Genomic DNA, 18,827 nt, shown 5'->3' with positions numbered 1-18,827 from the left:
CAACTACAAATTAATCCAGTGGTACATGAAAGAAACTCTGGGGTTACCAAGGCTACTCTGCACAAAACAGAGAAACAACTCTGATATTGAACACCTGGCCTGAAATGCAACTCATGGAAGCCACCCCATGATATTAAGCTATTAGTTGCCAGCAAACGCACTGGTCATGTTCAGGGAGAGCAGACAGAGCTGATATCGTGAACTCCTCCTGCAGGAGTGTCTCCTGTACAGGAGCAGGACCGCGTGAGCTGAGACGGCCCATTATTGAATATAAGTCTTTGATTTTAGTTGAAGCTCTTTTGGTATAAAGTTTAGAATGTATGTTTGCTTATTATGAATCTCTGCTAGAATACTGAAATTAGATTTTTATATGTAACATTAATTATAGAATTTTAATGTTTAGATACTGAAATAATGACACAGCAAAGAAAGAGAGAGGAATGCTAGCTTTGAACTTGCCTATAAAGATTTATATTTTGGCTTAGTCTTGGTCTTGCACTACTCTACAAGGACCTCCTAATTCCATGTTTATAAAAATAAAAAATTAATAAATGTTAACTATATGAGTTATTTGCATATTAAATAGAACTGATTTGTATTAATAAATGTAAAACATTAAAACCAAAAATGCACTGAAAAATGAGAATATAGCAAATATTATGGAAATACCATTCACCCATTTTTGAGGAATTAAAGAATATTAAATTGGCCTTTACATATCACGTACTTAGAAATATGAATAGAACCAGCTTAGATCTGGATGAAAAAAATGAAATAAAAAAGGAGGTAAATGACAATGGAAATTCAAGTAACTACAACAATATGAAGTACCTGTACTCGTCGGTGAATTTATTTCTTGCCGGACGTTCCTGCCCGGCGGGCCTCCCGCCCGCGCCGTCTCGCGCTGGGGCTCCAGGATGTCTCGGTACTTGGAGACCATCAGCACGGAGATGAAGTAAACCACCGCCAGCGCCAAGAACTGCGCCTGCTTGCTGTCGTCCTGCGCAAAACGCAAAGGCAGGCTTACCATGCAAAAAGTTTAAAGTAAAAGTTCTTAGGATACAAGAAATTGTTTCCATTCCATTTTCTTTATAGAGGTCAACTATGACATTTAAGTTTTATGAAAACTTGAAAAGTGTATATTGTTATTCAGTAAGTATCATTTATGGATAAATATTGTACAAAACTCCAGGAATATATCATCCGAGTTATAGGTTGAAAGATAATTTCAAAAAGCAAGACTTAAAATTTTGTTGAATATGTCACACAATTTTATTCTTTACGCTTGTCACCATTATCATCCATTACTTCTAAAAGAGTATGTACATTAAAAAAATAAGCAGATGGCACAAGGGGGAAAAGAGTAATTTAATATCTCAATTACATGAACAGCTTCAAACGCTCTAAAATATTAATAGAGTAAAATGGTACTTGGGACCCAGACAATCCCGAGCTGTTACTATCTGAGCAGGAGACTGAAGGCAGGGGGGAGTGTCCAACCAGGCTCGTTCAGGCGCAGCAGGAGCCAGAAGGGGCACATGGGGCTTCAAGAACAGTGGCAGCACGTCCACCTGCGCAACTGTTTAAGCAGAAGCCACAATCCCGCCCCAGTCCGCTCTGAAAGCATCACCACCCCGTCACTGCCGGCACCTGAGGCTGCGACGGCAGCAGCTCGGGAACAAGCGGGGCTCTTGGGGGGAAGCCAGCAAAGGCGGGCCAGGCCTGAGTGATGGGTCTGCAAAGCAGCCTGCAGCCTATTGGAGGAGACGACTTTATCTGAGCGCTGGCCAGCACCTCGGACGACACATCCCACAAGCCCAGATAACCATCGTAGAGGGGAGAGTTGTCAAGGAGGCAAGTTTATACGACCTCTGAGACCACTTCCAAATTAGACCATATCTAAAGAGTCACATGTAAATGGTTATAAAGCTTTTTTCTAAGAAAAACGAAAGTGATATTTCAAAACTGCAATAACTGTGCCCCACAGATAACAGGTAAAAATTAGTGTCATAAAAATAAGAAAAACAAACATGCACTGAAGTCTAGTAACTCTGCTAATGGGCACTCCGTATTTATTACTTCATTTAAGTACAGTGTAAACAAAATCCAATATGGATGTGAAGGGGAGAGGATCAGCTGAAGAACCTGTATGCAGGACCCACGAGCACAGACAGCAGCGTGGTGCTGGCCAGAGGGAAGGGGCGGGGCTGAGTGGAGGTGGACGAAGGGGGAAAATGGGGACAACTGTAATAGTGTCCACAATAAAAAAATAAAAAATAAATTATGTGCATTTGTCAGAACAGACTGTAAACAAAAAATATTTACTGATGATTTAATACCATGAAACAAAATCAGTATAGCTAATGGAGAAAAAAACCAAAAAAGACAAATTTGTTCAGAAACAGGAATTTAGTATTTCATACTCTGTGGGTGACAACTTTTCTAGAGAGAATCTCTTACGAAGCATTTAAAATGTGTCCTCCTTGCGTTGCAATAACGAAGGAATAAACATACAGAAAAGGGGGCAAAGAGCCAACGCTTAAACGGTTACATAAAGGACACGAGTGCAGTCGGACGACACGAGATGCTGGCCACGAACACACGCAAAGGCAGCCCGGGCAGTGACAGACCGTCAGACCCCGCGGCACAGCCACGTCCACGCTGGGCACGTGGTACCAAGCAGGGAAAGGGCCTTCAGCGGGCGTCTGTGCAAGCGGGGGTGTCAAGGCCAGGCTGCAGGGCTGCAAATGCCAGGAGCTGCCGCCCAGCCAACAAGCATACCCCCCACGCACAGCACGCAAGGAGCTGCCTTGCCTTTCCTTTCCACATCCGGACCTGCACACTAACTGCACTGCTTATTCCCAGTTCTGTCTTTGAGAAAGAATAACCATTTACTTTGAGGTTGAACATCTGGAGAATGACTAAAGTTTCATACAGATTAATTGACTTTCTTAGGTATTTTACTGTTATGAAGACATGAACTTTATTATGTTTCTCCCATCTGCTTCAGAAATGGGGTTCCCCACTATTCAATCTTGCATCAGTAATATAATTAACTCTGAAATCCTTTAAAAATTGTAATGCTTCAACCAGGATGTTGGAAAACTTTCAATTCAATTTCTAAGGATTAAAATGACTTCAGTTTATACAATATTGGATACAGGCAACTTAGGATAATAAATTTCCTTCCACATTTTGGCTTAATGGGGAACACTGAAAACAAAAATTTTTTTAAGCCTTTTTTTTTTTAACCCCATAGCAAATTTTGTCACACAAATCTTTTATTTGGATTTAAATAGTTCATGTGACTATAAATCAGCAATGTCTTCATCACAGAAAACAAATGAGAACAAGAAAGGAATGTATTCTTGGACATTTTATCAAATTTTCCTCCTGCCACTGCACGTGGTATTCACTTTCTTTCAGGGTCAACAAAACTCAGAAATCCTTAAAAACATGAAAATCCTTGATCTCTGATTGCGAGTGTGTGTGTGTATTCCCACTAAGAAAATTATATACTTAGAAAATCGAACAACTGACACAGAAGCAGCTTTCCTGCCCCAGGTTGTATTCTGTCACTCAGTTATCTGCTCTGTAACCACGTATATACATGGTATGCAAGCGTGTATTACATATACATCTCCTTAAAAATCTATTTTTATCTCATTTGTTTTTTAAAGTTAAGGCAACTAAAAATGACTACTGATTCATAGAAACTTTACAGGTCAAGTAGAATTCTTAGCATAACATCTATAATTAACTCTAAATCATATTCTTTGTAAAACATTTTCAGATTTCAGAGATTATTTAAAAATGAGAGAACTATGTCTTAGAACCTATGAAACAGCAATGGAAAGGGAGAAAACTCGGGAAGGACCAGCCCTGGGGCTCTGCCAGCCCCCGCAGCGAGCTGTGCGACCCTTAGCCGCGCCCCGCCCCTTCCCTGGAAGCTGAGGCAGACGGAAGGGTGCCGAGCATGTGACACCGGCTGTTGGCTCAGGGAGCGCAGGTGCGTTGGCCTGACAGCGTCTGCCAGCGACCCCTGGCCCGTAGAACCCCCTGCTCTCGGAAAGAGAGCGAAGCACCGCTGCTTGGTAACCACCACATTTACAAAACACCTATGATTCTTAGAAAAGTCACCATAATCTGCCATGATAACCTAATGCAGAATTTTCTAACAATTTAAACACAATTCACACTTGTTGGGTCTGATGGTGCCTCTTAAGGATCAAGATAATGCTCCATGTTTTAATCATTCTTCATTTTAAAAACACTGCAAAATACTTACTTTAGGAGGAATAATTTCCATTTCTAAATGGTTAAATTGTTAGTGATTTTCCCCCCAAATCTAGATTACAAATCAGATTATGATGAGATTTTTACATCATAGTTTTTACACTATCATGTGTTTTATCTATGTTTCAAAAATTCCTTTATCATTTATTAATTACAAAGCAATATGAGTTTACTACAGAAAACTTGAAAATACAGAAAGGTATAAAAAAGGATTAAGCACAAAATAAAAACTGTTAGCCTAGAACTAATCATTGGTTATTTGGGGTTTTTTTTTTTTTTAAGTCTTTTTTAAAAAATTAGGATGTGTATGCACACACACACAGCACACAAATGTAAAGTTTGTGAAATATATGCACTTTGGCATACGGCTGCTTTCCCTTAAAATCTATTGTGTTTTTCCATGTTGCTAAATGTCCCTCAAAAATATGATTTTAATGGCCATGTAGTTTCTTGCTGAATAGATATACTAAGATTTACTGGGCTGCCACTTTCTTGTTGGATAGGTGTAACGCTGCCAAATTTCCCGTACGAATGTCTAATGAGCACGCGAGGTTAAGTACCTTCTGAGTAAAACCACTGGGTCACGGGGCGCCCATATTTGTCAAGAGTTTCACACACACTGGTTAACAGCTATTACAATAAGTCCGATTTCGAGTCCGACCAGTGCCTCATGACCGAGCACACTTCAGTGGGCCCCTGCCATGTTGGTATAACTTGTTTTACATTTTAGTTTACTTAATAGTGAAATTATCTAACTTTTATGTTAATCTGCATTCTTTTGATTACTGATAACATTAAATTTTTATCATGTTCCCTTCTCATATTTTATGTCCCCTGCCTATGTTTGTGTTGGTATATTTATAATTTTCCTAGTGATTTATAAGAACTTATACATATTAAAGTGATGATTTTTCTACTGTATATTCCCACCATCTAATACGACACTATATGACTTACCATAAATACACTTTTACCATTTTTTGAAGTATGAACTACTCCATCCAATTAATTAGGTGTAATTTTAAAACATAAACTTTGTTTCATAAATCATTAATCAAAATAATGCTGCATACCTGAAACTAATACAAGATAATATTGAATGAAAAGTGTAATTGAAAAAAATTTAATAAAAACAAATAAAAAGGAAAACAGAGTTCAGAGCGCCTGGTAAACAGCCATAGGAACGAGCAGCCTGCGTCCGGCACATGCCCTGAGGCACCGCATGGGCCCGCGCGCAGTGTGTGGGGAGGCTCGGCTCCGGCCTGCTCGCCTTGACGGCGTCTTCTTGTAACTCAGTGTCCATGGACCGCCTCCTTCAGCCCCCTTTTCCTTCAGCTTTACAGAGCTACCTGTCTAACTCAATTTCCCATAGGTATCTATATTTTAAAAATGCAGATCCTTCTTTCAAAAGCAAATGCATCCCCCTAAAAAGCGACCACCAGAGACACGCACTGCAATGAACCAATCCATTATCCACAGTACAGGAACAATGGTGACGACAAACTATTCAGTGCCTACCTAGGCAGCAAGGAGCACTAACAGACAGGAGTTGGTGACTCAGGATAAAATGCTTTCAAATTTGTCTTAGTATATACACAACTTATTTCAAAATTTTGCATAATTTAAACAATAACATGTCAATAAGCTTTCAGAGAAAGCTAAGGGTCAACCATTTTATAAAGAGAAGTAGGTTATAAACCCCACAGTTCTTGACACTGGGATCTTTAGTTTTACTGTCCAGCTTTCTTATAAAATTTAAATTACTTTACATAAACAACAGTGGAAGGTCCTTCCTGGAAGTCAAGCAGGCACAACCTACCACGTCCCGGAAGACAACAGCACGGAGGCGATTGATATCGACATCCTGAAGGAGTCGGTCAGGGTCCTTAATAGGAGAGAGGTTGCCTGGAACATTCTCTAATGGGGTCTGAAAAGAAAGAAAACTGTTAAAAAAGAAAACAAAGGCATAATACATCAACTTACATAGTGCTATCATTTCTAAAATTCTAATTTTGGCATTTAGTGGCCCACATTCTTTACCTCCTCATCTCTGGATACCATTTAGTGACAACACCACTCTACTATGAGACACTTCTTCTGCTCTCCTAAACTCTAGTCAATTTCCTTCATCAGCACTCTTGGTCTTTGTTACCAGAGTTACTGACGCAGACTTAGAAAAGCAGGTAAGATCATGGCAGAACAGAGGTGGGGTCTGGGCTACAGGAGACCTGGGCCTGGGCTGCCGTGGAGGGGCCCTGGGCCTCCAGCTGGCGCTCCTGGGGCCTCCCTCCGGCCCCGGCATCCAGTCAGCACGTCTCCCTGGGTCACTGGTTCATGTGGCCGCCATGCTTCCGCAATGCGCGACCACTGTTTCACAGTGTTACACGAGATTTTGTATGTGTGAGTGTGCCGTGAGCTACAGAAACTTAGAAAAGGTAAACTTAAAAAAATTCAAACATAGCCTTAATCTTAAAGCTGAAAGACATTAAAGATCATTACCATCAAAAACCTTTATACAGCTGAAGATACAAAAAAAACTGGCCAATTTTATGCACTGTGTCCCATAGCAAACTAACAATGGAGTCAAGTTCCCTGAAACTCACTCTAGCCCTGTTTTACTTACACGGCCTGTTAAGGACTGTGTGGACACGGTGTGTTAAGAATTGCATGAATTAAGTTAGATAGTGTATGTGATGTACAAAATATAATTCCTGCCAAGAGAATGACTTGCTGTCACTCTAAGTAAAAATAAATAGGTCTCCTCCTAATTCTCTGTAGACTTCAAAAATGACCTTCCATTCCTAGAGGAAGGCGCCCGAGGGCCCTGCAGCGCAGGGCAAGGAAAGGGGCGGGTGTGTGGAGGCCGGCGCGGCCTGGCTCCATCGCAACCCCACAGCTCTCCAGCAGTGTGACCTCAGGTGCGGTAAGGGCGGAGCCCCTACAAACCTCAGCGGTATTATTTAAATAATAGGCTTATAGTATTTATCACGAGATAATTAAGAAAATAACACATTGAGAGCATAAATAAAAAGTATATAATGTATAGCATAAACAAAAAAATTATACCATTTTATAAAGTGTTTCTATATCCATAATGTAACTTGAGCCTTATAAAGATTTTTTCATCAAAAATGCTTGTATCATCTCTCCTTATCAATGTACACTATAATCTTTACAAGAACCCTATGAAGTAGAAATTATTAGTACCTTCATTTAAATCCCAAAACCTCGAGCCTCAGAGCAGTGACAGTCTCGGCAGCGCACCTGTGGCGAGGAGAGGCTGGCCCCGGGGCCTGGGGCTGCCTGACCACCGCGCCCCTGCTCTGTCACGGAGCAGCACTGCGGGGCTGTTCCCATAAACCTAAAACTTAAGGCGAACCGTGCACAACGTAGCCCACTCTGCCTTACCTTGGCTGCGGCTGCGGCCGTGCCCCCTTGGGGAGTGTCGGCGGGCTTGCTGCTCCCGTGGGCGGACTTGCCCCCGCGGTCCCGCTGCCTCTGCCGACACTCTAAACAGTTCCTCACTGCGACGCAGCACACTGTCCAAAACCACAAGCTTATTAGTCATGTGAACTGTTGACTCTGACATGTTGAAGAAGCCATTAGGTTCTTTTTGTCTTTCCTTCCCCTTCTTCCATCCCCTTATGATTTTAAAAATCAACTAGGTCAACAAATATTTTGATAATTATGAAATACAGTAATGAAAAGTACATATAAAGCAAATGTGTAGTTAAAAAATTAAACCAAAATATCCATGTACTACCAATGAGCTGCAGAAACAGAATATTGCTGGGGCTTTGAAGCTCTCAATACACTCTTCCATAGTCTATCTCCTCCCTCACTCAAAATTCTGAATTTTGTGACTCAAGAAAACTGTTTAAAAACCTAGCGTTCATGTCTGGTAAGCCCTTCAGCATCGTAAGGCTTCTCCCAGTAGCCTGAGCACCGCGGCGACTCCCACAGATCCCAGCAGCCACCTTCCTTCATGGCGAGAGCGTCTGCGGCCTCTGTCAGTCAGTTTAAAAGCTGTTAAGTACAGCAAAATAAACGGCGCCGATTCTGGAACCGGGCCCCTGCGTCCAAGTCCTGGCTCTGCCGCTGGTGACCTGGGGGGCCGTGGGCAGCTGCTTTGACTCTCTGTGCCTTGTCTCCTCCTGTGTAAAAGGAGTATGAGCATGCTTCCTAGGAAGACCCTGCTGGGGACTAACCGAGCTAACACATGTAAAGTGCTTAGAGCAGTGAACAGCACATGTTGATGTGTAATTGTCTGCTTTATTATCATTCACTTAGAAAACATTCCTATGGATAAAAAAAACAAATCTGCTAGGAATTATGAGGATAAAAATCAAAGCAGCAGTTAAGCCTTAGAATATATTCGGGAATAAAAACTCAAAATAACCAAACAAATGCTGGTTTGAAGATCCTGCAGCATTTAAAAATATCCCTTACTCACAAAGTTCAGCCCATCAGCAGGGCTGAACACAGGCGCCACGCACAGGTGGCCAGGGGACCCGTCCCCGCCCCCCGGCCCCCACCAGGAGAGGCCGCCCAGTGCGCACAGGATCCTCTCAGTCCCCGTCTTTTAAGAACGCAAAACGAAAAAGTAGGTTCCATTCAATCATACTTTTCAAGACGTAGTTATCATTGACAAATAGCATCATTCCAAGTGTACAACATGACACTTGGCACCTAAGTACACTGTGAAATAACTATCACAATCATGTTAATGAACACGTTCGTTCCTAAAGCAGTTCTTCCTCCTCACCCAGGTCAGAAACTTCCCCCCCGAAATTATACGTGTAGATTTTTACACAGTGGTTTATATCATGGGGAAAAAGAGTACACATCAGGAATTTCCTGCCCATCTGATGTCCTGCTCATGCTCTAAGGAAAGGATGTCAACAGCAGCTTTCTGGTTCTTCTTAAAATCTAAATAGTGTAAATGAATTCCCCCTTCAGAAGGGTTACGGTGCCTACAGACAGTGCTGCCTAGGGCTGGCCTAAGTTTATTGACTATGGTCAGGGCTCAGAGTTCTTTTCTCTCTTTCTTTTTTAAAAAAAAATACAGTCACACCTCGGTAACTCATCAGCTTCAGAACTCGTCAAACCCTGTACTCATCACATTTTGCTGAGAAAAAAACGTCTCAGCACTCAGCGCTCGTTCAGGGGACTTGCCGCAAGCGCTAGACTTGTAGGAGTCATGATGCCGCCCTGAAAGAGAAAACACTGCATCGTTCAGTACTCGTCAGCTGTCACTTGTCACGTGTTCCAGAATGAATTAATGACAAGCACTGTGGTACCACTGCAGTTGGAAGTAGACATATGGCATCCTGTTTTATTGTTCATTTCCCTAATATCTACAGGTTTTTAAATATTTTTTAAATTTTTCAATTGCATCTAAGGTACAGCATCGCCTGAGCGCTGAGCTCCTTCACAGATAGAAGGTGATGGGCACAGTGTCTGTCCGAGGACACTGGCTCCTCGGAGAAACACAGCGAGACTGGCCCAGCTGGCCCGCTGGGCCGCACTCTGCACACAGCACTAGTGCTCCCGAGGCCAGTGTGTGCACGGGCCCAGGACATCCACCCTCTGCACCAGCCCACCAAAGCAGAGATAACAAATGAATTTACATTAAAGTCACTTCCATGAAAAATGCACAGCCCTACTGATTTTTAAACAATTCAAAATACATTCAATTCTATTTCGAATTATAATCCATTTGAGATGATCAATTCTGTGAGTCTCTCACGTGAAGACAGTGCACTTTTCTGTAAATGACCATAACAAGCTCTCCAGCGCCTACTCCTCATCACCCGGCAGCCCGGAGCGCCAGGAAGCAAAGCCACAGCTCGGCCTGGGGAGCGGACTCACCGAGCCGCAGGCACTGCCGCATCAGGCCTCCAGAAGACATGTTCTTCTCCGCCTCGATCTCGCTGAAGTTCAGAGAGCTGGCGAAGACCAGCACGTCCACCATGGCCATCAGCCGGCTGAGGAAGGTAACCGCCGTCTCTGCGGACATGCCTTGTGTCACCTCGATATTTTCCAACTCCGTCTTTCAAAAGGAAGATTATAGACTTGTTAACATTTGGAAATGTAATCCATGTACATACATATAGTATAATTAGTATATTTCATGAAAAAATAAATTATAAAATACCACTGAATTTAATATATCATAAGAGGTGGGTATCGAATTAGTCTACCTATGAATTATCTTTGAATAAAGGAAAAATCTGTTTTTAAAATCAATGTTAGATTTCAATGTCATTATTTATAGAAACTACGTTCCAAACTGAAGATCATTTTGCAAAGATACTTAGAAATAATAGCACACATATATTTATACTGGTTTTGTTTTATTAGTTAAGAAATATAAAATGCTTACTTCCTGCCTAAAATCCTCACCACTGTTTATTTTTTTTTAAAAAGTGTTAATTTTTCTTTCCCATAAATGTATGATGAGTAACAGGGAAGATAACGCGGCACTTTCACCAGCATCAAAATGAGACAAGTGTCAAATAAGAGTATATAACAACTTATCCTTTTCAGAATAAACTAAAACCGCTAGGTATCTGAAAAGTAAAAATCTAAGGTAAAAATAATCAGAAAGATTATTCTTCTACAAATATAAGCACTAGCAAAAATTAGTATCAGCAGAAATCTACCTTGGTGAAGCCCGCACTTTCACTAAAATATTGTCTGTGATAACATACAATTTCCTGTTTCCAAGGGGAATGTTACAAAGTATTCTGTTTCTTAAGATGCATAACTGAATGTTATAAGCGATTGCAATGTTTCTTATTTTTCATTGTTGATTACGTAACATTTTTCATTATTTTGGTTCACTATGACTAGGCTTCACTTTCTCAGTATCTCAAAAAGCAGAGTAAAGTAAAGAATGCTTTAAAAATAAAAAATACTTATGCTTTAATTTTCTAAAAAAGGCATACTAGTCGTATCGATTAACTTTAGTTCTTCAAATAAATTAAACTATAAGGTCAGCCTATATTCCAAGTCTCAGTTTCAATTCAACTTTTCATTGTGCATTGCTAATGCCCATCCTTCTACTTAAATGCGTTCCTCTCACACGAACATCAAAAGGTCAGCAGAAAGCAAAGGTTTTTTTCTTTAATGTCAACTTTAAACATTTCCTGTGTATAAGATGGGTATGAAAAATGATAGATGACTATTGCAAGCACTATGTAACTTGATTCTCCATGGAGAATAAACAACCTCTCTTCCTTCCATTTAGCATCAAATTGGTGGTAAAATTCTTTCTAAAACAAGCTTGAAAATATTCAGAAATTTGTTTTCAGTGTTGATTTACATTATGTCAGTGCAGTATCTATATCCTAAAGAAATGATTACTTCATTACTAAAATTTTTGAAATGCATGCTCCTTGATTCCTAGCACTTCATTTTATAGCATCATTTCATAGCATGAGTTAAAACCCGTGAGCACAACAGATTATAATGAAAAGCAAAGAAATTCATTTTATATAAAACTGCTTTTGAATCATAGTTATCAATCTAAGTTTTTATAACAGAATGGAATATCTGGTCATTGCTTAGATCTACTAAATATTCTGAATAATTTTTCAAGATATTAGAATATTAGGATATCCATAGATATGTTCTCAAATAAATTTTTCATTATTTTGAATTCCTCAAATTATTAGAACACTAACTCACTTCATTAATGGTCTTTTCTTGGGTCTTTTGGGATCTACAAGATTCAACCTTCAAAATATGCTTTAATATTTAAATGAGTAAGTTACAAACAGAAATTATAAACAGAATTATTAATTGTCCATTTAACCTGTCAGACTGTTTTTGTTGACTAAACAAAAATAATTTTACAATAAAATGCATTCTTAACACAAACCACAACCTAAAAGAGTTCTTATTACATTATACATAAAATATATAATTTTGATGGAATGTTATATAAACATAACAGGTTTAAAAATAAAGAGCATTCATATATCATTATTCCCAATCTTAAAATAACATTTCATCCACTTTTCTTTCATTGGAACCAGCTAACACCTGGTTATACATATGACTGAAATACTGCTGTTTTCATTATGTTATGATACCTTCTTCTAAAGACTATTGTGGATAATAAAATAGTAACTTGTTAATGAATTAAAAGCAATAATCCTTTTAATGAATCTTTTAAATATACCTAAAGCATACCTAATGTTAAAGATGGTATGGAAACGCAAAATACAACCAAGTCAAAAATTTCATAAATAAGTAAAAATAAAATTTAAAAATAAAACCCTGAAAATTAACAAAGTAATACTAACCTTAGAACCCTGGACATGCATTAGACAAAACAGACAACAGACCAAAAAAGTAGAAGAAAAGAAAATTATTAAAATTAAATAAAAATACAATGTAAAATTGAAACACAAAATACACTTAAAATTATATTTGATTATTTTATTAAAAGCAAAAATTCTAAGAGGCATTCATTTTATATATTACAATGGTTAAGATTAAATATCAAATATTTAGACTTCTATTTATTGTCTTCATTAGAATAACTCTGCCCAAATAACATGTACATAAATATAGTTCATGTATTAGAAGTTATGCATATTCTTCCTTTGTAGAATAAGTATCTTTTCCTAGCAGATGACTTAGTAAACATTTAATAAACTAATATAATGTTTCTGTAAAAGCCCTAACTGTGTACTGGTTTAGGCAGAAATGACTTAGGAAAATAAACTATATCAAACTTCCAGAATTTTCTTTAAAGAATCATGTTAGAATTTGGTACCCATCCATATATCGAAACTCCCAGGAGTTAGTAAAAGAGTAAAATATTTGAATAATTATAACTTAGAGACCACATTCCCTTGCTAGGAAATAATCTATTGATATACTGACTGAGGTCTACATGTAAACTAACATAATCACATAGATATCTTACTCAGTTTCACAATCTTATATTAATTACATTCAACATAGTCAAAAATTTGGATAGAAGGTTCACAGTCAAATCACCAACTGCCCCTATTCTCTGGTTTTTGAAACCAGTATGTGTAAGCATAAATTTCAAAATGCACTCTATTTACATGGTGTATTGTACAGAAAAACATAAAAGCTTCCTGAGAATACTACAGTATAATCAGTGTTATGAGATAAAACAAAAAATAATATTTCCACATATATTAACTAAATATTCTGATAATGTAAGAAAACAAATTAAAATGAAGACTTTGCCATCATTTTTTAATAGAGACAGTTGTTCTTTCTCATGACACTGAAACTGTTAGGAGCACCAGAAGTGTCAGTCTCTATTATTCTTCTTTAACAAGGAAAACGAAACCACCGATGAAAATGCATTAAACTCTAAACATTCGGTGTTCTAGATGGAGGACCACAGCCGTCAGCCTGGAATCATAAAGCGGTTCTGCAACGGCCAGCGGACCCGCGCCCCCCGCCTCTCCTGGCTGTTTTCCTCCCATCCTGCCGCCCCCTGCGACCGAGCTGGGCAATGCGGAGAGGGCGTGCGCGAGGCCCTGACTAACCACTCACGTCACATCAACTCCAAATGGCCCACGGCAACAACAAAAATAACGCTCCTTCCTCAAAGTAAAGATTGGTCAAATGCATACTAAGAGCTCTAAATTTTCCCCTGGGTACTAAAGATAAAAACCACTGGTATTATTTAGAGACTTGAAACTATTTTTGTAACTTATTTTCTATGCCACATGTGATTTTAAATAATATAGGCAAAACTGGAACTCCAGTGAAGTCCTATTCTTCGATGCATATTAAGGTCACAGCGTTCGCCATAATGCAAGTGTTGCCTAACTGCACTCTCTTCCCCTTCAAGTTTCCATCGAGACGCTTCCTTACAAGTCAGATGGGCCGAATCACCCGGGTTTCTGGCGGGCACCGCTGCGGCAGCCGCGTCCAAGCGCTGTCCTCAGCAGGGGCTACCGCGTTCAGACAGCCCCGGGCGGTCAACAGACCAGGCGGTGCCATCCCACGGGAGAGCGGACAGAAAGGTTACACCATTTTAGTCGTGGCCATAGAAACCCGTAACAACACGTTGGTCTCAAATATCCTATTTCAAACATCAGAATTCTGACAGACAGGCTTATTTTATAAATGGGAAGATTATTTGATCATGAAACAATTCTGAATAAGTCATTCCCAAAGGAGCTAAGGGGCAAATATTCATGGAGAACCTTCTCCGCCTGAGACCTCACCAGCTGTAACCCGACCCATGCGCAGCCAGAGCCCCATGGGGTCAGCAGGACCAACACCTGTAAATAGGTGAGGAGACTGAGGTCATGTCCAGTAAGTGACAGAACCCAAGTTAAAATGTAAGGGGTTTCTTATGCCAATGCTCTTGTACCTTACAGTAAACCCTAACTTCACAAAGGGCATGTCCGAATTTCACTGGTAACAGGAAAGGAGTTTGTTTTCAATGATAAGAAGACTCCCTGAGAGCCACACTTATACTGAGAAATGGGAATGACATATTCCTGTGTTGAGCTTTGATTCATGTTTTTAAATGGGTAACAATGCAAAGTACTTAGCGTGCTACTTACTCTCTAAAAATGAAATGTAATTTCAACATGAGACATGTCAATACTAAAAAAATAAAATAGTATGACCAAGTGTGAAAAGGGGGCTCATCTCCTAGCAGAACATAACGACCATAATATTCAGTAAAATTGTTTTCTAAAAAATTAAATTTTAAAAATGTTCAGTAAGTCAAAATCAAGTTATTTAATAGAAGAGCGTGAATTTATCTTAAGCTTTAACTATTGAATTTACCATGGTCAGTAATAAGTAATAATGTTTTCACACTAAGACAGTATACTATGACATTTGTATTTATTTGAAGATTATAGCAAACTATGGCCCAGAAGTCTAATCTGTTCCACTGGCTGTTTTTATAAATAAAATTTTATTGGGACACACATAGACCTACTCCTTTATGGCTGCTTTTGCACAATAGCAGAGTTGAGTAGGTGGGACAGAGATAATACAGCCCACAAAACTGAAAACATTGACTATCAGATCCATCTAGAAACAGTTTGCCAACCACTGCCACATCAGTATTTCTCCAAATTCTTCATTAAATGCACATTTGCATAGAATGCATGGCTATTCTGAAAAACTCCACCAACCTGAACAAAATTACCAGGCCGCTCAAGTAGTAGTTTCCAATGTTTCTCTTCCTCTTTCCCCCTCTGGGTTTACACTCACCTGTGTCTACATGACACTGTTCCCCTTTGGTCTTCTAATGTCATCAATGGTTCCTTTTTCACTTATTCCTTCCAACTCTCTGGCCTTTTACATTTTAAATCTAAGTCAAAAAGCTCCCTGTCGTCCGTTCTAATGTTCCCCTTTATTCCGTCTCCCCCTTCCTTGCGTGTTCCCATGACGACACCAGGGCTTCAGCAAGAGTCTTACACCACCGAGGGGCAGGAAGCACACTCAGAGGGCAGCACCAGGCCCGGTCGCCCGGGGGCTGCTGCTCCTCACGGGCAGTTTGTTTGAAGAACACAAAATGAGCTGTGTGGTGTAACCAGGCACGGGCACAACCACTTGGTGGACCGAACTAACAAAAATACAGAGACGGGGACAATGAAGAGAAGTTCCTACAGTTGAAGGAACTCTCAAATCATTTCGAAACAGTCTAGGCACTAAGAAATTTCAAATCCCAAATTATACTGGTCAAACTGCACAGGTAATAGTTTGGATATCAAACCTCAAAATGTCAGTATCTTTACTGTACTTTCATTACAAAATAAAAATAAGCAAATTTGGGTAGTGAAATAGCACTATACATCATACTGTTTATTGTTAATATATTTTGTTCATTTAATATTTTCCCTGTTCTGGTAGCAATCTTTTAGCTTTAAAATCTGGAAGGCTATTTAGTAATGTGAATATCTGAAGCCTATGCAAATTTTAATGCCTAGTACCAACTTTATATAAGGTCAATTTTTTTGTTCTGCAGACATTTTAAAACAATACACTTATTGGGAAATTTAATACAAACTTTTAAAATTTCCTGACAACAAATAATTACAACTATAAGATATAAAATAAAATTTACATGGTGAAAAAACTGCCAGGAGGAAAACAAGGATTTATTCAGCTTTTAATGTGTAGAAATAGAAAACCTCTCCCTTCCTGGCTATTAGAATGCAGTTTTAAAATTACACATGACCACTGACCATTCTTCCCTGCCTACATGTCCTCAGCGAGCCGCTGCCTCCACGGAGGCCCTAACAGTGGTCTGTCCCCCTGCACATCCCTGCTTGTCTTTGCGAGGGTCCTCAACCCACAGATGAAGTCCAAGTGTGTGCGCCTGCCAGAGAAAGGGGTTTGGAGGACACAATCTCCTGCTGCTACTGTTTACGTTTCAATGTTGCTTCTGGGGTGGCAGCACCGACAGAAGCGAAGTGAGAAGAAGAGTCACGTTGAAAAAACTTGTAAATGATGAAATGAAGCCCAAGATCAATCTGGAAACTGCCTCACCAAGTGAAAGGCACGCCAGCAGGACCGGCTTCCCTCTGGAGAAGGCGCACTTCAGGGGCTTAGACGAGTCCCCCGCACGACAGCGAGCACAGCAGCCGCAGGGCCGGCGCGGGGCTCCCTTCCCTGCCCGCTCAGTAAGCAGCTACGGAGCCAAGTTTGTGATATGGATCACAGGTAATTTTTAAAGTGATAATTTAACTACAACGTTAGCACTGACCTACTATACTTTAAATGACATGTAATTAACCTTAAATGCCTTTCAACCTTAGTATACAAATACGTTTCAGTGTTTTATATAAAGACAAAGATGTATATTTTTTAAAATAAATGTTGACCCAGTAAATAAAGTCAGATAAAAATACAAAATGCCGTGTGAGTAACAAAGTTTTGAGGTGTTTAATAATGATTGTGACATTTTTAGGACAGTATAAAATGGTGTTTTTTCTACTTTTTCTATATAAGTGCCTAAATATTAAATAAGAAACACTCCTAGAATTAACTAATTTGGTTCTCTTTGAAAGCAAAGGTGCTGGCTTCAAGATAAAATCTCAGAGGACAGGATTGTTTAAACTACTCGATGTTGTTTAAAATAGTAAGTTTAGAAATAATATTTCAAGTAAATCATATAAAACTGCATATATAATGATTTTTTTCTAAACTTAGATTCATGACTCCAATTACTATACAATAACCATATACTTGTATTTAGAACTTGAAGACTTACAAACCAAAGATTTTAACAGTTTCTTATAATATACCTCTGAAGGGATAAACAATATACGAAAATAAAGTAAATAATTTACAGTTATGACTCCTAGGAAGTATTCATCAGAATTACCAGAGAAATATTTTCATAAATACACATAGCTGGAACCTACCACTGACAAAGTACCATGAATATGTATTTATAAATATAACTTCTTACGGTTAAAAGCCCCTTAGATGAACATGCTTTGTTAAAACCCACCTCCTCACAGGGCCCAAGGTCTTGGACACATGTCACTGTGAGGCCCAGGCCTTGTAAACCTGCCACCGAAGGGACCACCGGGCCGGGGCTCCCGGCGCGTAATCGCACAACACTCCCACTAGGTGGCGGCCAAGTACTTACAGTGGGAGACGTGGCGGCCGAGAGCAAAGGCAGGATCCCTCCACAGGCGATGATGATGTTGTCTACCATTTGGGAAATGAGGTGAATGGTGTTATGTACAAAAATGATGTTTTCATTGCTGTTGACAAAATCCATTACAGACTTTGTGGAATGGCTAAAATAGCAGAAAAACAAAATACAAATGAACACTTCCTTGGCTTAAGAATAAGAAATTTAGGCAGTTTATAACATTTTTAAGTGACAAATAATGAAGAGCTAGGCAAATTTAAGAAGGAGTTATTGGAAAATAATATCGTTTATAATTGAGATATTATGTTAGTGGAAGTGCAACATTCATCTCAACATGGCTACCGTGTGTTTAAATGTATTAACCTGGTGTTCTGCTTCTCCTCAAGAAATAAGGCGTATTAGCTTGATGCAAAGACATGTGACTGGGTCCACGAATTCAGCTAAAAAATCTATTAGGCAAGTCACTCATTTTGTGTGGAAAGGCAGAACTGGCTAGCGAATGGAATGCTCTACCCGCTTCTCCGCCTCTCACCAGCCACACTGACCTTGCACACTGCTCGTCACAGAAGTGACGGGACACGCCCCGAGCCCAAACGAAGCAGGAAGATTCAAGGACTCGTTAAATGAAAAAGAAAAGACCTCCAAGGATGGCAGTGCAGCGTCCCCCCACGAAACATGCCATGGAGATAATCGGAGACACACGCTGCTTTAGTTTGAACACTATTCAAACTAAATAGAAAGAATACTATTTTCTAATGGGAAAAAAAATATTCCATGATCAAATTTAAGTCAATGATCCTCAACTTTTTAGAATTTTAAAGTATCTTGTTGTATCTTAGATCTCACTCAGTTTCCTGCTGTCCTAATATAAAGTACTACCTTAAAAAAATTAAAT

At 39.4% G+C, this 18,827-nt stretch overlaps 1 protein-coding gene across 3 annotated transcripts in view; it reads right to left on the bottom strand.

The window, feature by feature from the left end:
• The window catches only part of NBEA (neurobeachin), a 482,091-nt gene that overhangs the window by 356,816 nt on the left and 106,448 nt on the right, over positions 1-18,827 (bottom strand). For all 3 annotated transcript variants that reach the window (XM_054586547.1, XM_054586549.1, XM_054586548.1), the window contains exons 24-28: positions 17,924-18,077; positions 10,168-10,348; positions 7,705-7,835; positions 6,116-6,223; positions 832-1,000 (exon numbers count right to left, since the gene is read on the bottom strand). In XM_054586547.1, coding sequence (XP_054442522.1) covers positions 832-1,000; positions 6,116-6,223; positions 7,705-7,835; positions 10,168-10,348; positions 17,924-18,077 — 743 coding nt within the window. The remainder of the gene's footprint in view (positions 1-831; positions 1,001-6,115; positions 6,224-7,704; positions 7,836-10,167; positions 10,349-17,923; positions 18,078-18,827) is intronic.

The sequence above is a fragment of the Pteronotus mesoamericanus genome, unplaced genomic scaffold (assembly GCF_021234165.1).
Source record: "Pteronotus mesoamericanus isolate MK-2021 breed Mesoamerican mustached bat unplaced genomic scaffold, CSHL_Meso_final contig_94, whole genome shotgun sequence".
Lineage (NCBI taxonomy): Eukaryota > Metazoa > Chordata > Mammalia > Chiroptera > Mormoopidae > Pteronotus > Pteronotus mesoamericanus.
The sequence above is the reverse complement of the archived record's forward strand: the minus strand, read 5'-3'. Positions and strand labels throughout refer to the sequence as shown.